The sequence below is a fragment of the Arachis hypogaea genome, chromosome 13 (genome assembly GCF_003086295.3).
Source record: "Arachis hypogaea cultivar Tifrunner chromosome 13, arahy.Tifrunner.gnm2.J5K5, whole genome shotgun sequence".
Classification (NCBI taxonomy): domain Eukaryota; kingdom Viridiplantae; phylum Streptophyta; class Magnoliopsida; order Fabales; family Fabaceae; genus Arachis; species Arachis hypogaea.
The window spans coordinates 17,718,129-17,740,710 of record NC_092048.1 but is presented as its reverse complement, the minus strand read 5'-3'; the positions used below and the strand labels follow the sequence as shown (position 1 = coordinate 17,740,710).

General features: G+C 33.5%; 2 protein-coding genes across 2 annotated transcripts; both read right to left on the bottom strand.

Annotated features, from left to right (window-relative positions):
- Window positions 1-3,726: 3,726 nt before the first annotated feature.
- LOC112737529 (aconitate hydratase, cytoplasmic) lies at window positions 3,727-12,789 on the bottom strand. The gene is made up of 20 exons (XM_025787469.3): window positions 12,195-12,789; window positions 11,603-11,707; window positions 11,258-11,418; window positions 11,059-11,151; window positions 9,868-10,053; window positions 9,600-9,761; window positions 9,251-9,395; window positions 8,998-9,140; window positions 8,792-8,848; window positions 8,616-8,695; window positions 8,467-8,542; window positions 7,272-7,457; window positions 7,058-7,125; window positions 6,815-6,933; window positions 6,534-6,655; window positions 5,651-5,749; window positions 5,089-5,568; window positions 4,882-4,980; window positions 4,525-4,767; window positions 3,727-4,085 (listed from the first exon to the last, which is right to left on the bottom strand). Exons 1-20 carry the CDS (start codon window positions 12,460-12,462, stop codon window positions 4,017-4,019), a joined length of 2,961 nt encoding a protein of 986 aa, XP_025643254.1. The 5' UTR covers window positions 12,463-12,789; the 3' UTR covers window positions 3,727-4,016.
- Window positions 12,790-15,907: 3,118 nt separating this feature from the next.
- On the bottom strand, window positions 15,908-16,829 carry LOC112732832 (serine/threonine-protein phosphatase 7 long form homolog). Its single transcript, XM_025781639.1, has 2 exons — window positions 16,339-16,829; window positions 15,908-16,079 (listed from the first exon to the last, which is right to left on the bottom strand). Exons 1-2 carry the CDS (start codon window positions 16,827-16,829, stop codon window positions 15,908-15,910), a joined length of 663 nt encoding a protein of 220 aa, XP_025637424.1.
- Window positions 16,830-22,582: the final 5,753 nt, after the last annotated feature.

The following is a 22,582-nucleotide window of genomic DNA, read 5'->3' as shown; positions in this document are numbered from 1 at the left end:
GAATTCAGTGGTGGTAGTTGTTTGATTTAATGGTTAGCTCAAATAACAAAAGCTGCATAATAACATGTTCTTTGAAGTGTGAATTAGTTTGCTGCTATAAAGTCTGTTATTAATGAAATTCCCTTGAGAATGAAGCAAAAATAAGAAAGAAAAGAAAAAGAAAAGCCAAGAAATTGGCAAAGAAACAAACAATGAGGCTAGACACCAATAGCTTGGACCCTAGGATATATGCATGTGGTGTTTTTGTACTGGGATATGCTTGGACAAGTAGGTTCTGAGGAGTATTTTGAAACTTGGCCACTTAGATCAACTGATCTGGGATTGCCAACTGAAAGTCCACCATCAAGAGCAACCTAGTTACAAAGTATTTAGTAATCCAAAGAGATGCTGGGCATCAATGTTTCTAGGAAGAAATTGTGAGCCATGTGTCTTTGGTGAAGAAATGTTGAGCAAAATTTAGCCAAAAGGCTACTGCAACATTTGCCACCAAACCTCCATTAAGAAATAAGCTTTCTAAAGCAAAAGAAAGAAAGAAAAAGCTAGCAAGGGATCAAGCAAAAGCAAGGCATTATAGCAGCAACTCTAGTGAACCTTTAAGGAAACATTTCTTATCTGTCAGCAAGTAATAAATGAGCTACCATTGTCTGCATAAAACCCCATGAACCAAGTTCAATTATCTGCTGAATAAGGACATGCATACTTCTCTGTTTCATTTCATTTTTTCTTATGTTTAGAGCTTGCTTGGGGACAAGCAAGGTTTAAGTTTGGTGTTGTGATGACAAGTCATCTTATGCTAGCTTTTCAAGCATTTTTCACTTGTTTCATTAGGTTTTATGCACTTTCTTGCATTGTAAGTAAGTAATTTGGAGTGGATTTGCATGGTTTTGTTGAATCAATCAACCATCCTTTATTTGACACTAAATCATAAGGTTTAAGCTAGAATTAGTTAGTTTTTGAATGATTTATAAACCTTGTGAATTTGGTGAGGCTTTGATTGGTTGTTTTGATTACTTGTAGGTGAAGAAATGGTGGAAAAAGGAATTTTTGGTACACTTTTGAAGTTAAAGCATGCTTTAGACCTTAGGCCATGCTTTGGAAAGCGTGACCTAAGAAAACAAAAGCGTGGCACATCAAGCAAGGCCAAGGGAGCAAAGCATAGCGCTAAGTTGGTGCACTTAACTGAGCGCCCAAGGAAGCAAGCAAAATGAGGAACGCTCAGTTAACTTATTTCACTTTATCGTGCATCAACCAAAAGAAAAACTAGGTGCAACATCAAGGAGTGAAGCCACTGAGTTTCAAACCAAGCACATGAGGCATAAGAGGAAGCGCTACTCCACAAAAGAAATTGGCAAAAGGAGCTAGCTAAGGTTCAAACCCATGCTGGCAAGGAAGGAGCGCTACAACTCTTCACAAAGTAAATGGGCGAAATGGCTTCACTAGGATTTGAATTGGGGAGCTTCCACTAAAAGAAAAGGGGCGCTGCGTGAAATGATTTAACTGAGCGCAAGTGTGTTTCACCAAGGAAATTGGCCACAAAAGAAGCCACCATGGTTCGAAGGGGGAGTCCACCCTTGTAGCACTAAGTTAAAACAATTAACTGAGCTCTAGGAAGGAAAAGCTTGGTTCGAGCCTGGGAGAAGCAAAGGGCGCTACGTTCCCTTTCTCAATTGAGCGTTATTGCACACAAGGAGGCAAGGGTCAAAGCCTTGACACAAGCATGTGTAGCGCTCAGTTACCTTACTTAACTGAGCGCTTCCCTGGAGCCATGCACGAGACGAACCTGGGCCAAGGATTGAGCGCTCCGTTAGTGAAGCTAACCGAGCAGTTCCCTGGAGGTGCACCATGGCTCCAATTTTAATCCAAAAATCAATTAAATTCAATTATTCACCAAATGAAAAGCCCACTTCAAATTCTGAAGATCAAAATTAGAAAGTGTATAAATAGGACTTAGTTTGAGTAAGAGAAAACCCTTACTTTCACTTTTGAACTTTCTTTTATTTTGAGTTTTATTTTAGCTTTGAATTGGGGAATTGGGATTGAGAGCTGGGTTCTCTTCCTCTTGTTCTTACTTCTGCATTTCTTATTTTTCTTACTTTCTGTTTATGAATTTTGGATTGAGATTGAAGGAATTCTGTTTCAATCTTTGGTCTGCAATTCATCTTGTTTACTTCTGCATAATTCTAAGGATTGAGAATTTGATTTAGCTTTCTGTCTTCATTTTCATTTCTTCTGCAACTCTTGCTATCTGTTCTTAGAATTTGAATTGAGATTGAAGAGCTTCACTGATTCTAAGTTTGAGAATCATCTTTTACCACTCTTCTCAATTGTTCTAAGAATTGGATCTATGTTTTCTTTACTGCTTTCATCTTCTTTTCTTTTGCAAATTGTTCTCTGTTGGATCAAGGAAAGAACTGAGATCAAGACCTGCTTTCTAGTCTCATTGAGCCCCTGAGATTTTGAATTTCTTTCTTAGCTTTTACAATTGAGCTGAATTTACTTTTTGTCTTGTTCTTCAAGCAATTTTTCATTTCTATTTAGATCTACTACACTTCATCTTCTTTACTTTCTATTGTTAAATTCTGCATCCCAACACCCTACATCCCTTTACTATTCAAGCAGTTTACATTTCTTGCACTCTAAGCTTCAGCTATTTACATTTCTTACAATTTAAGTTTCAGGCATTTACATTATTTGTACTTTAAGTTTTAAGCAATTTAATCTTCTGCACTTTAGTTTTCTGTCAATTCTCCCTCTCCCTTTTAGTTTCATGCAATTTAGCTTCTGTTGGTTACAAATCACTCAAATCATCAACTGTTCGCTTAACTAAACTAACCACCTAACTAAAATTGCTCATTCCATCAATCCATGTGGGATCGACCTCACTTTTGTGAGTAATTACTACTTGATGCGACCCGATACACTTGCCGGTGAGTTTAGGTGTTGGAATCCGTTTTCAACCCATCAAATTTTTGGCGCCAAAACTCCTAATCTTTATTTGCATAACCCTTCTTTAATTCAGAGATCCCTAACGTTGTCCATACTCCATCCAATACAACCTCTCTGCAGCCACCCCCTCGCCACCCTTCTCACCGCATCGTCACATTTCACCGTGCCATCACCCTTACCGCGTCGTAATTTCTATTTGCCGCGTTTCCCACCTCGTCTACTGCTTTGTCCTTTGACTCGTCGTTGCGTCTCCCCATTGCGTCATTTCGAAAGAAGTCACCATCGTGTCATTTAGATTTTTTTGTATAAAATCTTGCAGTTTTTGTATAAGATAGATACTTGCAGCTCTATTCATATGGAAATTAATAATTAGTTAGAACTATTATATAGATGGGAAATGGGATCCCCGTGGAGAATGGAGATGGAGAGCAATATTCCTCCACGGCAGGGAATGAGGACAGGGATGGGAAGCAAATCTGAGGGTCGGGATGAGGAGTAGGGAGGCATTCCCCGCCCCCGCCCTGCCCCATTAACATCCCTAGGTTGTACAACCTTCAAAACCTTGAGCGGGCACATGTGCACCCGTTGCAAACTTTACCCAACTGATTCAATCTCACTATTCATTTTGCTTCCATGTATACAAACTTATGAATATTATACTTTCGTTGATCAATTTCATTTTTCCGGTGGAGTTCTTGATCAATTTTAAAAGAGGTTATTGAAATGGAAGGAATGCCTTATAATTACAATAATCCAATCAAAAGTAGATATCTTCAAGAATTATTAGCAAAAAAATTCAAATCTCTATTCATTTTGCTTTAATGAATACAATTATCCCCCATTCTTTTTCAATGGACAGGGTTATGGCACAAAAATTAGGACGTTGAACTCAATACAGAAACCGTTTACAGGCCGAGTAACTAACTAATAAACACTTGAGAAAGGAGTCAAAAATTACATCCCTTAAGAGGGATTTTGTTCCAATTTATTGGAAACTTATTATCACACGTTTTACAACATGAAAAGCGTGCAACAGCAACCGGCTCTGGAATTTTACATTAACAATGACTTCACTGCTTGATGAGATTCCTTATCACGTATGGAAGAATGCCTCCATTGTCGAAGTAAGCTAGTTCCACCTGAAAATAAGACAAATGAAATGCACTAAGCAAAGGAAGAAGGTACTGAAGCAAGTATGAAGCATATTAGTGGCTCATCCTCACCAAGACCTTTCAAATTATCTCTAATATTTTCGCCTATGAAAATTTTGCTTAAGATCTCCCTTTATCCCCAACTATGACATCCCCGACACGTCTTTACTATTTATCTTTAGCATAGGCACTACCACAATTTTCTCTCAAGCATTTTTTCCTCCTAATCTTATCTTTATCTATCATGCCCACTCTTTCATAGCAACATCCTGAACGTTTGCAATATTTAGCTTTATTTTTTTCCTTTTTAAACTATCCAGGCGCTATCTGAGAACATATACTCTCATACATCTTCCGTCTTATAGCTTATAAAGTAAAATTTGCAACTACTAAAAATATCCATAAATCAAAGAAAGGCATCAATTACCTCGGTGTCAAAGCGTACTGTGCAGGTGAATGATTTTCCATTATCGGTTGTAACAGTGACATCTTGGCCAGGCCTAATCTCGCTAATTTTACTTGGAAGGTCAATTGTATACCGTTCATGACCAGTCAATCCCAAAGTTTCCGCATCCTGACCGGATTTGAAGCAAAGAGGAATAATACCCATCCCTACCAAATTGCTGCGATGAATTCTCTCAAAACTTTTAGCTATCACAGCTTTGACACCCTATCAAAATGCAAGTGTCATCAGGAAATACTGAATTCTAAATGTTAAGAATCCATGTACAAAATACAGTTCAGTAAGAAGCCAGAAGATGTAAACTTATTACAAGGAGCTCACCAATAGCATTGGACCCTTGGCTGCCCAATCCCTAGAACTTCCACTACCATATTCAGCTCCAGCCAGCACAATGGTGTCTTGCCCGGCATTTCTGTATCTCTGACATAAAAGAATAAATCCAGAGATTAGAAACCTAACAGGCCTAATCAATATTTGCTTATTTATTGCTGAAAGACACAAGTCATACTGGACTAGACCATAACTCACCATTGCCGCATCAAACACATATAGCTTTTCCCCGGTAGGAATGTGAACTGTCTTGGGGCCAACTTCCCCATTCAAGAGCTTGTTAACAAGACGAATGTTGGCAAAAGTTCCCCTTGCCATTATCTCATCATTCCCTCGGCGACTTCCATAAGAGTTGAAGTCCTTGCGGTCCACCCCACGCTCCATAAGGTATTTAGCAGCAGGACTTTCCTTGTGAATGCTTCCAGCTGGAGAAATGTGATCAGTGGTTATACTGTCCCCAAAATTCAGCAAGCAATAGGCCTCTTTGACACCATGAGCTCCCGGAGATTCCATGGTCATGTTCTTGAAGTATGGAGGTTCATGAATATATGTTGAGCTGGGGTCCCATGAGTAAAGTTTGTCGGTAGAAACTTGTAGTTGATTCCACATAGGATTGCCCTTGGTAATGGACTCATATGTACTTCGGAACATGTCAGGCAACACACTAGATTGCACGGCCTAGGAATAAAGTCCTCCAAAGTTAATTTTGCCACACACAAGGACTATGGTTCAGACAACATGCAAATTAGACATAATTTACCTGAGCAATTTCTTCAGTAGATGGCCAGATATCCCTCAAGTACACATCCTTGCCGTCCTTGCCTTTTCCAATTGGCTCTTTCTCAAAGTCAATGTCTACCTGGAAATTTGATTGAAAGGTATTTGATTAAGGTCTAGAAACATGCCAGATCATCATGATGTTTAAAATAAAACCTCAATGATCGTTTACCAAAAACAAATAAAATGAAAATCCTACCAATGAAGGAATAATCTAAATGAAACTTATATTAAATAGGAAGTAGCATCCACAATAATTTAGTTTGTTACATGGCATTCTCTGCAGAACAATCAAAACTTGTCCCACTAAATTAGGTTAGCTACATAGATCAGGTGACCCAATAGTATCTGCCTATGACATCTTATACAAAAGTAAGTTCCAAAGCCTGAAGCCAGCCCATAATCAAATACTTTTTTAATTACACCAAAACATGGCAAAAAAGTGTATGTTTCATATGCACAATCACATAGTTAATGTTGCATATACGAATCTATAACCACACTGTTGATTATAAGTATCCAGAACATTGGGATTAAAGCAATCTTCTGTAGGACAGAATCAAGAAGAAAAGAAACGAATTTCGCAATGCATTTGTACTCAAATTCAAATACATTAAACATAGTATAACACTGCTGAATTATATTTCTTGCAACCATTTAGACTATGAACCTATAAGCAAATAGATATTGCTTGTGATTAGCCTCTGAGTTTTAACATTTGTAAGTTATATTTCCTTCGGAAGATTTAGTAGGTGCTAATGATATAAATATCAAGATACAACTCAAATATGAAAATGAAAAAACAATATAAAAGAAGAATGAACAAATGTTTATACATATTCAAAATATGATATTAACATACATACCGTGCCAGCAAGAGCATAAGCAACAACCAAAGGAGGTGAGGCAAGGTAGTTAGCCCTAGTCAAGGGATGCACACGGCCCTCAAAATTACGGTTCCCAGACAACACAGCTGCTGCTACAATGTCTACATCAGACAACAAAAAGTATGTAACATAAATATAAAGCAGAATATGGATAGCGATGATATCTAAATTATAAACAAGGACAAGCAATGCAAGAAAAGTGAGAATTGCATAAAAATAAGCTTTGGCAAAGAAATAATATTTGATTAAGAAATATTAACCATTTTCTGAGATGGCAGATGCAACAGATTCATCCAGGTCCCCTGAATTGCCAATACATGTAGTACAGCCAAATCCAACTATATGAAAACCTTGTTCGTTTAGAGGTTTCTGCAGTCCACTGCCAGAGAAGTAGAAACAAATACAAATACAAATTCAAAATGCATATTTGTAAAGTGTGCAGAGTAGAAGTTATTACATTATAATATGCATCACTTAGTGTTCTAAATAGAAGCAAAAAATACCTCTGGAGAAGGTATTTTGTAACAACTCCTGAGCCTGGAGCAAGACTAGTTTTAACCCAAGGCTTGACCTGGCAAATGGAGAAAAACAGTTAGTAGTTAGTAACTATGAGGCAAATAAGAGAATGAAGAAAAGGATGCAAATGCTTCATGCTATGAAGAAAAGAAGTAGCATTTTTAACAGTTTTTAATATTCATATATTAGTGCCTAACTAACCTTCAGACCAAGCTCATGGGCCTTTTTCGCAACAAGACCAGCTCCTAGCATAACACTTGGGTTTGATGTATTAGTACAGCTTGTGATTGCAGCAATCACAACACTGCCATGCCTGAGCTCTGCTGGCTGCCCATGGAAATTAAACTTTGCAACTTTTCCTTGTGCTTCTTTCGGTATAGCAAATCCCTGTATTTAAATATAAAATTCAGAAAATGCAGCCAATTATATCAATATATTCTCGTCTGAGTTTCTCATAAAGCAGCATTCCGAAAATGCAGCAACTTATATTTTCTTCTGGGGTTCTCATAAAGCAACAGTCAATGAAACACAGATGACTTAGCTTCAACAAAACATGGATAACAAGCCAAGTGAGATCCCCTCCAGTTCACTTGCAAGTTGCAAGCACTCTGATGAATTAACTCTTAAGAAATCACACATATAAAACCAAAAAGATGTTTTCACATTGTTTCCACCATTGAGATCCAAAGGACAGTCTTTTACATAAATGGGAAAATGAGTGATAAAGTAAGAATGGCGAAGAATCTTGATTTTCTTAATGGCCAAAGAATGTAGTCGTCACTGATAGCTTAGTGATCATGCTGGTTAGAGTGGCGACCAACTGTTTGATAATTTTGATGAATAGGTGAAGGGAACAGAACACGGAAATTAGTCGATGAAGACTAATTATACCGCTATTGGAACATAGTAATTTTGGCTATGGAGAAAGCCGATGAAACGGGCAAAATACAGTAACTCAACTATAGGAATTGACCTTGAAATACTCCAAAGAGTTCTGTAAATTGAACTGAATCAGCAAATTGAAGTCTAAAATTTCAGACAACCAGAATTAAATATATTGTTAGGTTACCTCCAAACAATGATGAGGGCCAAGCCTATTGCCAATACAAAATGATTTGATTTGATAAACATTACAAATGGGAAGGGGGTGGGTGGGAGGAAATGGTTCAGGTTAAACCAATTTACTCAAAGTATACTTTTGTTAGTTTAGTATAGCAAACAACCAGTAAAACGGATGCTATACTGAACAAAAATAGCATTTTATCACAAAAACGTGTATGGAAAATAGAAGGTTTGCATAAAATTAACAAGTAAGAGATATTAACTATGAAACACAATTTCGGCATACAAGACCAATAAATGAGAAAATGTTTTAGAACACTGCAGTATTACCAACCTTAAACCCAACTTTGTTATCAAGACAAGACTTCCAGTCAGCTTTCATGTCTTTCAAAGGCACCCGATCATGAGGTCTGGGAAAAGTTGATTATTAAAAAAATTATAACAAAGTTAACAGGCAACATGCAAAAATGCAGACGATATTACCTCTTTGGTCCGGAGATACATGGTTCAACATCTGAAAGGTTTAATTCAAGATACGAGGAATAAACTCTGTCTTGTTGTGGCTGCATTTATGGAAAATACATTAGCATTTTGTACCTTAATGATGCACTTCATTCTGTTCAAAATGAGGATTGCATAGGACATTCTATGAACAGTACCTCATTATAGTCAACGAACATGTTGTTTGCCCTGAGATAAGACTCTATCATGGCCACCTATATTCAGATAAAATCCAGGTCAAATACTTCTGGGAGCATTTGACAGCAGCTAACTAGTTAAATTAAATCTCTCTTCTTTTTTTTTTTTTTTTGTTTTTGTGTGTGTGTGTTGGGGGGATAAAATTCTAGTTAATTAAACTACTCACAGTCTCATCACTTCGACCAGTTAACTTGAGATATTGTAGTGTAACATGATCCACAGGGAAGAAACCCATGGTAGCACCATATTCAGGAGACATATTAGCAATAGTGGCCCTATCTGCTAGTGATAATTCACCCATACCATCACCTAGAGAACAAAACCAGGAAAACTATTCATTAGAAGGGATAATTAAACATAAGTTCAACAAAAGCAGAAGAAATAACACTGTACAGAAGGCTGTAAGAAAACTTGATTACCATAAAATTCAACAAATTTTCCAACAACACCATGCTTTCTAAGCATTTGTGTCACAGTTAGAACCAAGTCAGTTGCTGTAACACCATTGCGCAGTTTTCCAGACAACTTGAAGCCAACAACACCAGGCAACACCATACTCATCGGCTGTTAGTATCACATAAGATGCATTAGAATAATCACACTGTAGCTAAACAACACTCCCCCTTATTTCAAGATAAAGCATATAAAGAAGTAATTCTAAAGAGCTCAATATGCGATAACATGCACTATGTCGTGATAAATTGATACTTCTGATGGAAACAGTCATTACTTTACACGTTAATAAATGAAGATCAGAAGACAATGTACCTGGCCAAGCATTGCTGCTTCAGCTTCAATACCTCCAACACCCCATCCAGCAACACCAAGCCCATCTATCATAGTTGTATGTGAATCAGTCCCAACCACACTGTCAGGATAGAGTATGCCTTCATTGTTGAAAACAACCCGTCCAAGATATTCAAGATTGACCTGGATTATAGCCACACATCACTAAGTTGACCCAGCCCAGCATTAAGAAGAAAAAGAAACATTTGATTTCTACAAAGTCATTTTACATGTTTGCTCCCAAACTTACCTGATGTACTATACCAGAACCAGGAGGAACAACGAGCATGTTACGGAATGCAGTTGACCCCCATTTTAGAAAAGCAAATCTCTCCTTGTTTCTCTGGAATTCAAGCTCCATATTGGCCTGCACTGCATTTTCTGACCTTGCAACATCAACTTGAACTGAATGATCAATGACTAGATCAACTGGAACCTGCCAACAATTATTCACAGATATCATTTTATAACAAACACAACATATAAGGAAATATGTCAAAGATGATGTCATTCAAACTCTTAAAAACCAATAACCATGTATGATGGAGTTAGCTCTCAGATTTTGTAATCGGTCGTTACCAAAAACTTCGAACAACAAATTTTACTACAATGGTTTTAAGTCAAAACTAGTTTAAAGGTAATCCCACATGACAATCAGATTTTACTTGAATTAATTATTCTTTCTCAACTTTGTTAAATAAATAAATAATAACCAAACAATTCTTATCATTAAAGCAATCTATCAGATAACTTCAATAACAAAGTAGTCAAACTGAGCAGTTCTGACCTATTCATAACTCCTCAAATCCTAAAATAGTAAGCCAGGCCTATATATTGTCAAAAGACCACTTATCTCAAAAGCTAAAACTGATAAAAAGAGGCATGTAAATAGTTATATATCTGACTCGCCCCCTCACACAAGACCCGCTTTCTTTTTGTTGGGGAGGGGAATAACAAGGATTGAATTCTTGACCTTTTGGTCATATAAGCTCTAATACTGTGTCATAAAACCATTTATCCCAAAAATTTAAGCTGATAGGTGGGGAATAAGAGGTCCCCTGTACAAAAGCAAAAACAAAAAACAAAAGATATATATATCAAGAGTAGCTTTCCAGGACTATATATTAATTGAATACCAATTTCAGAATTTTTTTAGCAAAGTACCTCATATAGAAGCCAAAAATGGTCTCACCAAGATATAAGACAAAATTATAGTAGTAAAGCTACATTTTAGTATAGTAATACATGAGATTCAATTCTTTTTTTTTTTTTTTTTGCTCTTTTGTTGTGCCACAAAAAAAAGGATGATATATCAGAGAAGTAATCCTGAGCTACAAAAAGACTTAAAATTCCATATGTATAGTTAAAGTTACGTAATCACTTTGGTGAATATAATGAATAACTTCATAGAAAGCCAAAGCACATGTACAAGACACCATACCAGAGGATTAATCTTATTAGAATCACTGCCAAGCTTGTTCATTGCATCACGCATGCAAGCTAGGTCAACAACAGCCGGGACTCCAGTAAAATCCTAGGCAAAAAGTATAAAACAAATCACTTATTAGTTACCACTTATATAACCCATCCCCTACTATAACCATTTCACACAATCCACATTCCAAAAGTTAACAAGGTACCTGCAAGAGGACCCGCGCAGGCTTGAAAGGAATTTCAACTTGCTTTGGGGAAGTGTTTTCCCAGTCAATAATCTTCTCAACATCCTCTTTCTTGACTTGGAAATTGTCACAATTACGAATGGCAGATTCAAGGAGAATTCTGATAGAATACGGCAACTTGTCTGTGATCACAAATAATAGTGAACATCTTAGCAAGTGACTAAACCAGAAGACAAATGCACAATTCTGAAGAAGGGGTAACAGTAAGGAAATCACCGATCACCAATATCAAAACAATCTTTAAACCAAAATTCAGCTACAAACATGGCTTAAAACAAGAAAGAAATCAAAACAAGCAAAATTTACCAACTCTTGGATCATTGAGAGAAGGAAGGCTATAGAATTTTCCAAACTCGCCACCTCCAGGCTTGGGGAGACTTGTCAGGTTTCCCTTGAATGGATTTTCACTGGCTGAAACGTCCAATTAGAACAGAAAGAACTCAGCACCAGTTATCAGAAACTTTGAGACTACAGTTGTAATACACATTAATTATAAGGCAAAAATTCCTCGATCCATTCAAGCACAAATGAAATATTCAAATCCTCACTAAAAAAAATAAAAATAAAAAGAACGAGAAACAGAATATAAGAAATGGAAATGAAAATGCACAGTTTAGGACAAGTTTGGATTCTGAAATAGTTTTCAGTTTTCATAAAGATATCGCCTTATTCTTTATTTTATAAGTTTTCTAACTTATTGTTTTTAAAAAGTTGAAAAAATGGAAGGAAATGCGAGTGACAGAGTCTAAAGCGGCTTAGTGATAACTGAAGTTAAATGAAAACAAGAGCGAAAAAGCGAATCTGAGCACAAATTAAATGAAAGATAATAATACTTCAAATAAAAAAGGCAAGAATTCGAGAAAGCAAACAAACACTCCGAAATTGTGGGAGTGAGTACCCATGGAAGCCAAGCTGCGTTGGAAACGTTGGAGAAGAGGAGCGAGGGCTCTGGCGTGAGCGCGGAGGCTGATCGGAGAACTGAAGTCGAGGCGGTGGCTCCAGCGGGTGAAAGCACGCGCGGCGGAGGAGGTAAAAGCGCGTGAAGAAGACGCAGCGTTGGCGGTTACCGAAGGAGAGGTGCGAGAATGAGAATAAGCGAACGTTTTAGAAGAAGAAGAGAGTTTGGACCTTGTAGCCCTGAGAAGGGAAGAGGTGGATTTATACATAGTGACGGATCACGCATTCATAAGAAAAAAACAAAACGGGATGAGACAGACAGAGAGTGGGTGTGCTTTGATTGGTTGGGATAAGAGGCGATGGCGCAGTGGCGTGTTATGCAATTGGAGAGAAATGGAGAGAAGAAGAGAACGAAATGGAGAGAAGAGAGAGTGATGAAATAATTGAATGAGTGATGGGGCGTGTGGAGAGCAGAAGAAAGAAAGTAGTAACTAAAAACTAGGGCTGCGTGCCTTGTTTTTTGTTCACTTGCTGGCTAGCTAAATGGGATGCCCTATTATTGATGCTGACCATTGCCATTATCGTTTCCTTTTTTCAGATGTGAGATGTCACACTCTTTTTTTTATTGAAAATGTTTAGGTGATTGGAATTAAAAATTAATATTTAATTTAAAAATATAAAAATTAAATAAATTTTAAATATTTAAAATTTATTATAAAAAATAAATGTTATAAAATTTAACAGCATTCTATGAATGTTCATTAAAGAATTAAAATAAAACGATTTTTAATTTTTAGATTTAGTCATGTGTCTTAGGATACATAATAAATTTATTATTAATAAAAAAATTTAAAAATATTTTTATTTAATAATAATAAAACAAATACATTAAAAAATAGAAAAAAATTTATATTTTCAATAAAAATTTTTTACTAATAACAAATTTATCATGTATACATATTAGTTAATCCCTTAATTTTTATGCTCAAATCTTTTTAAAAAAAATTTCTCACTATACTTTTGTTACATAGGTTGAAATAATTTTTGTTGTTGGTTACTAATTGATCTAAATTATTCTCTGCACTAATTAATCTAAATATTCTTTTTTTAGAAGACAATACTTCAATGTTGACTAAATCATTATTTCTAATAGAAAATTGAATATTAATAATTCTAGCCATAAAAGATAAGACTAAATTGATATTTATGAAAAAAATTGTATTACTTTGGCAAAAGTATCCAAAATATTCGAGAAAATAATCAAACGAGTTACTCATTTTAATAGTTTAATGAATAATTTTATTAAATTAACTCGATCTTTACTAAATATTAGACTAGTTTATATTTTTTGTTATTACATTTATCAGCATTTAAATTTTTTATAATTATAATTTTCTTTTAAATTTTCTTAAATAAAGTATCAAAGTAAATAAGTATAGTACCATAGACACATTTTTCAATAAATTTGTCATATTATTAATTTATTATTATTATTATTAGAAAAAATATAGGTAGATAATGAAAATATTAAATAATGTGAACAATAAATATATTCGAAGTTTATTTCACTAAATATGTTGATGGTTATTCTAATATTAAAATTTAGGTAAATAATTTACAGGTATAATATATTTTTATTTTATTGATAATTGTTTATGTTGTTCAAAAAAATTATTAGTTACTTAACATAACTCTTATTATTATTATTATTATTATTATTATTATTATTATTATTATTATTATTATTATTATTATTATTATTATTATCTAATAGCTTCATTGATGTAATAATAAGTTATTAAATATCATAAAAATAAACATGATATGAAAGTAAAAATAGTATATAAAATTATGAATTAAAACACTTTTCCGTGAAAATATAGAGTGAAGAAACTGACATCTTAATATATATCTTGATATGATAAAGAAGACAAATTCCAGAAATGGTCCATGGTGTCACAACATTGATGCGGTGGAAGATCAGCAATCTCCAAAGCATAAAATAGAAAGATGACAAATGTGTCCATAATGCAATGCAACGTATCGGAGGATACTAGATGATGATATTTTTATTTTCTAAGTCAGCAAAAACGGACATGGCTATCCTATCATATCATATTATATCATATTTATAGATTTCGATTTAAAAAAACATAGAAGCTAAAATTATTTAATTTTATATGTTTTAATTATTATTTACTTTATTTTGTATGTTTTAATTATTATTATTAGAGTAACTTAATAATACTAAATATAGTAAATATATAATTATATATATTATATTCATAACGTTTTAAATATTAAATTAAATAAGATACTTATCTCTCTAACGTTACAATACACTGTAATGTAAAATATACTTAAAAGAATCTCATTTTATGTAAATAGTTGATTAATAATTTATTATATTATTACTATTTTGAAGTCAGGTCAAGTTTTAGGCTCATTTTTTTGAATATTAGTTAGGATTTGGTGTAATGCTTTCTGGTGGTGTTTTGTTTGTTTCTGGGGCTAACAATTCGCAGAGAGCGAATTGCTTTATCGAAATATTTTTTTGAAAATAAAAAAGACAATACAAGGGGCGTATTGTTTTTCTAAAAATTTTTAAAAGCAATACAAGGTAAGGATTGTATTAGTTTAATATTAAACACACAATATAAGAGAGGCATATTGTATTAGTTTAATATTAAAAACATAATATAAGGGGGCACATTGACAATACAAAAACAGCGTATTGCCAGAACGCAGGGAGCGAAATGACATTACGCAGGGGGTGTACTGTATTTTTTAGATTAAAAAAAATACTTCGAGTATTATAAAAAGAAGAACGAATTTGTTGAATGTGAATGTGGTTTATTTCGTTGAGAGAGTAAGAGAGGGAAAATGGAGGAAAGTGTTAGTTTGAAAATATATTACAATGGTCAAATCTTTCCACAAACATCTAAAGGTGTGAGTTTTGTATGTGAAAATCCATATGATCTTGTTATTCCTTTTGGAATAACATATGAGGAATTTAATAGTATACTTTGTCAATGTGTTGATAATCAAATATTAAAGAGAGTCACAAATATTTTTTATAGACTGCCTGTATTAGTATTTGGTGGTTTTATTCAATTTCAAATAATGTATGTGGTTGACGATGCAAGTATGCAAGGGATGTTTTCGATCTACCAACAAACATGGGCACAAGTGTCAGTTATCGAGTTATATGTTGAGTTTGAAGAATTAGTTGAGGTTAATTTACCCGAACCTAACATCGACTGGACGGTTTATAACACTGAAAGTGAAGAGGAATTCGAGGGCACTTATCATATTGTTGGTCCAGCTGAAGATGTCGATGAAGATGATATCATAGTTGAGCCTGACGTTGCAGATGTGACAAATGCACTAACGAGCCAACATCTATTTAGAGAGCCTTCTTTTATGCATGCTTTGGATCTAGACGCTATGAATGCACCAGAATTTTCTGAATTTGTCAATGCAGGTAAGTAGGTGAGCCCCATATGCTTCTATATTCCATTGCATGTACCGATCAGATGCTTGATAGTGTAGTGCAGAATCACCAACCAGAACGAAACTCAAACGGTTTGTCCATCTCATAATGTATCCAGAATGTTCAACTGTCCAATCTTTGTTCTTTGGTCCAGTGAGAACCACATTGTGAGATTCTGCAAGACGAGTAGCTTCTCCAGAAACTTCCTGCACCAGACCGAATTACCTCATCACCTGATCGGATGCATGCCACTCAATGCATTCAAACGATATTAGTGGTACAACTGCACTCCACATCAATCGATGCTGCAAAATGTCATTTGGAACTACAATATTTTCTATATGATCAGGACTGTACGGATTCCACACAAACTGCAAAAATATTCCAGAACGACTGCATAAATACAAACACAAATATAATGCCAATATTAATAACAACATTGTTAAATACAACAAAACAACTAACCCCATCCGTAGCATCTAGTAAACGCATGATGTGAGAAATGGTCCACTTTTAGTATCCGTGAAACTGCGAGCGCCAAAACATCCAGCTGAAATAAAATAAATCTCTAATGCTCAAAACCAATATATGTTATATAATATAATTAAACAATACATAAGCGATAATATGTTAACATATGAAATAATTTTACCTGCACGCAAGCGGAAAACTAGGATGCGATCGTACAGGTGCTAGGAACGGTAACCGTTCCCAAGCCCATATACAAAGCAGTGCCAATAGGCCATCCACCTCCTTGCAATCGTAACGTGATTCCCGACATAATGCCCTATACAAATGTGCTAGGCAAGTGGATCCCCAGCTAAAGCCTCTAATGTCAGAAACATTTCGGAGCAAAGGCAAGAACTTCCAGTGGATTGTCATTCCTGACTTGTCGCAAAATAAATTTGTGCCAAACAACAATAACAAGTGTATCTTGACGTACATTTGTCTACCAAGTGCGGTGTCCAACTGCATGCGCCGCTTTAGGGTGCGGAGCCATGCAAGCTTGACACCACTTCCTTTATGATCAGCGGCAGTAGGTACAATACCAAATTGTGTCATGAATTCATTTTTGAGGCCATTAGTGTTGCTATCCGTAAATCCTGACACTGGTATACCATCTATCGAGAGTCCAAATATCATTGCAACATCCTCTAAGGTTATCGTGCATTCACCGTGTGGAAGATGAAACGTATGAGTCTCTCAACGTTGTCGCTCGATTAAGGCATTTATAAGTGCATTGTGCAAAACAAGTTTTCCAATTTGAGATATGTGATAGAATCCACTATCTCGTAACTCGATCTCAACTTGGGGATCATATGAATCTTGATGTCTTGATTCTAAACTTCTTGAACTCTGAAACAAATAAAAAATTATAATTAACAATAGCAACAGCAACGAAAAAAAACAAACATAAATAATAATAATAATAATAATAATAATAATAATAATAATAATAATAATAATAATAATAACAACAATATTAACAATAATACTAACTATGATAATAACAACAACAATAATAACAAATATACAAACATAAAAATAATTACATATGGTGGACGTTCAAGGTATTCAATAATGTGATCTTCAGGACGTGTAATGTCACGAACCATCTTCTATTTGTATTCTTTCTGAAACAAAAAAAACTATTATCTTATATAAATTATATCTAACATATATCCAATATTTCTCTAACATTAAATAAATAAATAAAAGTATATTTAAATAATATTATATATAATATTTTTGGTTCTGTTTGAAATAAACAACATACCCCACTTTAATATTTATTCAACAAAAATTTAATAATACAATAAATAAAATATATTCTAAACATACCATGTATGGCATCAAATCTTATATTTTATATTTTTGTAAATAATATATGTAAACAATATATACTAATATATTATATTAAATATGTTTAACTTATTGTTAAATACAAAAAAATGTATATTTAAATTTTAACATATGTTCGTATGTATTGTAGTATATATTTAAGTATTTAAATTCTTCTACAAAAATATATAATATATAAAGTATGTTTAAAGTTTAAAGTATCTTAATAATATATTAAGTACTATTTTTGTAGTTACAAATATATTTTAGTATTATCTTAGTCTAACTAAAATTGTGACCCTAACTGATACTTGTTTTAATACTATTCTTACTAACAATGAATTAATTAACCCAAATTAATTTATGAAAACTAATCTAATTTATTTTTTATTTACAATAATTAAAATAATTTAACTCACTAAAAATATTATTACTAAAAAATGTACTTACTTGGTTATGTTGATGGAGATATAATAAAATAATAAATTTGAATATGAAGCCCTAGTAAGAAGGAAGGGGTTGTTTGAGTTACAAAGGAAAGAAGAAAGAATTGTTAAGTGTGGGGGTGCTCAGGAGAGAGAGGACGAGAATTGAAAATGAGAGGAATAGAGAGAATGTGAGTATGAAAAGGGACCAAGGGGGATTATGAGATTCATAGGTTGAGGGGGCCATAAACACGTGTCATGCATGCAGTCAATACAAGGGGATGGATTGCAGGCACATTACGAACGGGGCGTATTGCAGATCCGTTAGGACGGCGCCCCAGTCTCCTGTATAACTCCGTTTTCTTACATTTTAATGAAAAACACCGTCTCCTCCCCAATTATAAAATAAAAAATCCCAAGTTTTATTGATTGTGGTGGTGGATACTAATTGCTTAATTTAAAACTTAGGGAGTATTTTATACATTATCAATAATATTTGAGAATAATAAACAAATTAATACAAAATCATTTAAATTTATTTTATTTTGTATTTTTAATTATTATTTATTTTATTTTATATCTATTAATTATTATTAAAATAATTAAGTAATATTAGATATAATAAATATATGATTATTGTTACGATAGATAACAGGAGATTAATGGACTGGACTCGTTGGGTTGGCCCAATCATCTGGAGGAGGGAGCCTTTTGACTAGGTTTGTGTCTAAGAGCCTCCATCCGACTTGTGTGTGTGAGAGAATGAGGGGTGGTACCTGCAAAGACACTCCGATGCCTAAGTCAGTAAGGGTCTAAGCAAGTTTAGAGAGTATTGGAACTTAGAGATACCTGAGGGGTGTCAGTGTATTTATAGTGGTGAATCAATAACCACCGTTGGAGTAACTCCACCTTTTAAGGAGGATAACCATCCCTTTATCTTAGGGAAGTTGAAATATGACTTATGGAAGTGGGCGAGAGATTTTGGGGGCAGTTACTTATTTGAATAGGTGTTATCTGCCAGCTAATCTTCATTTCCGACTTCCTTAAAGCAGGTCATGGTTGGAACCGACTTCTTGAGAGGAGGTCAGTGTCGAGTGAGAGTCAATCTTTGGATTGGACCTCTTATTTGGACTTGGGCCTTAGTGTTGAGTCAGAGTATGAACAATTATATATGCTACATACATAAAATTATAAATATTAAAATAAATAAAGTAGCTTTAAGTTATTATCTTCTTAGTATTATCGTTAGATTATTATTATGAAACTTTTTTTTAGTGAAAAATAAAATTGAATACAAGGTAAAAGGTAAAATTATTTACAAAATTTATAGAAAATATATATTATGAAGAATAAAATTTGTGAAAAATGGATATTTTTACTAAATTTATATAGAATATATCTCTTTTTTCTTTATAAATGGAGCAATGTTTATTCTTTAGTGAAAGGTATAACGTATCATAGCATTATCCTATTATCGAACCTAACTCTTATTGGAAATTAAGTCACCCGGTTACCTAGTTAGGTCGAGTCATTGGTCGGATTACACTTGCAATGAAACTTGTGGAACCTGGTGCAATTCGACCAATTTTCATAAAAATGAATGGTCAAGTGGAATTTAAAAAATGGACTGAGTCATGCTTTATTATTACAAAAGCCATTAAAATCCTAAACTAATTTCGACTACTCCCTCACTAAAGTCATTATTCACTTTTTTTAGATTTTTAGTTTCAACTCTCTCATCTCACACAAGCAATACCACATCAGCTTTGCTTGCTCATTCACTATTGTTTAGAGATGTCCCTTTTTTTTTTCTGACGAAACAGGTTTCTACAAAAATCTGCTTGCTCATTCATTATTGTTTAAAGATGTCCTTTTTTTGTTTTACAGAACGAGTATCCACAAAAATATACTTTTCAGGTCTGGAGGCGGATATAAGTACCCGTTTAATAAACAGAGCAGAAGAAATGGGAGTTGATTACCTTATAGATACCCGTATAATACCCATATATATATATATATATATATATATATATATATATATATATATATATTTTTAGTTGGAAAATGAAAACTCCTAGTTTTCACTTCTTAACCTCACTCACTCAGTATTCAACATTCAATCTCACATTCATGCTTCACGCCCTCACTTCCTCCTTCTTCTCACAAACCATCTGGTGCGCCACTGCCCCACCTATGCACTACAACACAACCGACATTTTGCAGCGGTTAAACCAAACGCTGGAAGATAGGTCGCGGGTAAACGGTTAGCGACGGTTTTAGCTAACCGCTGGAATAACCGCCGCTAAAGGTCTATCAATTTTGCGGCGGATACAACTCCGCCACTAAATAGCAAATAAACGAAAACAGCATTTGCTTTGCGGTGATTCTAAACCGCCGCCAAATTTTAGTATTTCTGTTCATAGTTATTAGAATCGGACCGGACCGTCCGGTAGTCCAATCGACTCAATCGTTAAAACCGCGCTTCCACCAATAGACCCACAACGTGTGGATCATAACGAAGAAGGTAGGGCTTGAACCTGGAACCTGGAAGAAGGAAAAGCTTTAACAATGTCATTTTACCACCAAGCCAAATGTCTCTTCGATGTATATAGCGTTAATAATTATATATATCATATAAACGCATTTGATTGCCACACAATTTTTTGTTGTATACTTTATATCTGATCATAGTTATTATAGGCACCTTATATATTGAGTAAAATGCACAATTAAATCAAATGGAGGACCAAATTACACAATTCTACCAAATTGAAAAAAAAAATATTAGGATCTCCTAAAAGCACATTCTTATGTAATTCGAATTAGTTTCATTTGAATTAGACAAACCAACACTAATTCGAATTAGTCCTATTCAAATTAGTAGTAATGGTTGTAATTCGAATTTGTCAAATTTGAATTATGCTTGCATGTAGTTTTAGGGTAGTTCGAATTAGGGTGATTCGAATTATGCACACTAGGATGTCCCTAATAATTTGAATGGGTCTGCTTCAAATTAATTTTGGACCATAGTAGATCGAATTAATTTACAGCTATTTATATATGATCAAAGCGTATATAAAAAGTACAATAAAGAATACATTTAATAATATCCATAATGAATTCAATAAAGAGTACATTCAATCATAAATAAAAAAACAATAATTATAAATATTTTTTATAAATTATTAAAAATAAAATATTTTCTAAAAATATTTATTAAGATTTAGAATTTAGTATTTAATATTTAAAATTAGTGAAATATTTGCCAAAAATATTATATTTTGTTGGTCAGTTAGCATTATTGAATCTATTAACCATAATAATATGCAGATGATAGATTGGTTTTCATATAAAAATATTTTTATTCTATTTAGTATTTAATTTTGATAAAACATTAATTAATTTTGAATTTAGTTATTATGAATTCTTATATATAAGAATACAAGTTAAGATCGTTATTAAAAAATTTTTTAAATTTTTTATTTTAATAAATGCTCAATAAATCATTAAAATAAAAAATTAAAATTTAAAATTACAATTTTGGTAAAATTATAAAGTTTTAAATTTTTAATGACTTGTAGAAATTATTTTTAATTATTATTTTTAATATTTTATAGAAAATATTTATAATTATTATTTTTGGAAAATGTTTGATTTTTAATTAGTTCAGACTACGATTTTATTTTCTTTTTTTACATCCATGTTTGAATGCAAATTTAAATGCTAATACAATAAACAAGAAAATCTTATTGGTAAATTTGTTCACATGAGTTAACATATATAGCTTATTTAACTTGTGAATTTTTTTTTTTACGTAAAACGAATGTAGAAAAAGTGTTACGAGTTTAAGTAACAATGATTTAAACATATGTAGTTTAAGATAGTAACTTACTAGATTATACTTAGATGGTTATTACTAAAGAAAACATTGCAATAACTCGCCCGACGGTATATATAGCGGCGGTTTTTCAAAAGACACCGCTAAATGCAAGCCTGATTGAAATATAGCGGCGGTTCAAGAAAAATTGCCGTTAAATGTAGTCCTGATTGCAGACCCAACTAATAAGTAATAACCACCGCTATATGTGCCGCAGGTTGCCGTTTTACGGCAGTTTTATAAAACTGCCGCAAATTTCCGCCGCTATCTACCAGAATTGTTATAGTGCCACTGCTCTGCCTCCAACGGTCCAACTGCATCTGTGCATCCAGCTGATGCTACTCGTCTCCTGCAACAGCATAGCCACTGCCTCCACCTGCATTGTCGTCCTCATAGTCATAAAACATGAGTTTGTAGGATTTGAATAAGAGTATGGTGTTAGAAATTATTTAATTTCTTAATTTGTTGTGAACAATACATATATTAATTATAATAATAAATTATGTTATTTCAAATTAAATATTTTATATAATAGTAATCTTATTTATTATTATAAATGTTAAATTAAATAAATCATAATTATTTTTAATTTAAATTAAATAAGAATAAAATTAGATATTATTTTTTAGACTTTAGATAATTATCTTTTGGATTTTAGATATATTATCATTTAGACTTTAGATATTATTTTTATTTGGGCTTTATATTTAATGAGTGTCATGCTCAAATATAAATAGTGCGGATTTTGGTCT

Coding starts and splice junctions, on each gene's coding strand:
- LOC112737529 (XM_025787469.3), bottom strand. CDS start 12,462: ATGTATAAATCCACCTCTTCCCTTCTCAGGGCTACAAGGTCCAAACTC. Junction 10,054..11,058: donor CTAATAAGATTAATCCTCTG/GTATGGTGTCTT, acceptor AATTGTTGGCAG/GTTCCAGTTGATCTAGTCAT. Junction 8,696..8,791: donor TGTTCGTTGACTATAATGAG/GTACTGTTCATA, acceptor CCATAAATGCAG/CCACAACAAGACAGAGTTTA.
- LOC112732832 (XM_025781639.1), bottom strand. CDS start 16,829: ATGATATTTGGACTCTCGATAGATGGTATACCAGTGTCAGGATTTACG. Junction 16,080..16,338: donor AGTTTTCCGCTTGCGTGCAG/GTAAAATTATTT, acceptor GTATTTATGCAG/TCGTTCTGGAATATTTTTGC.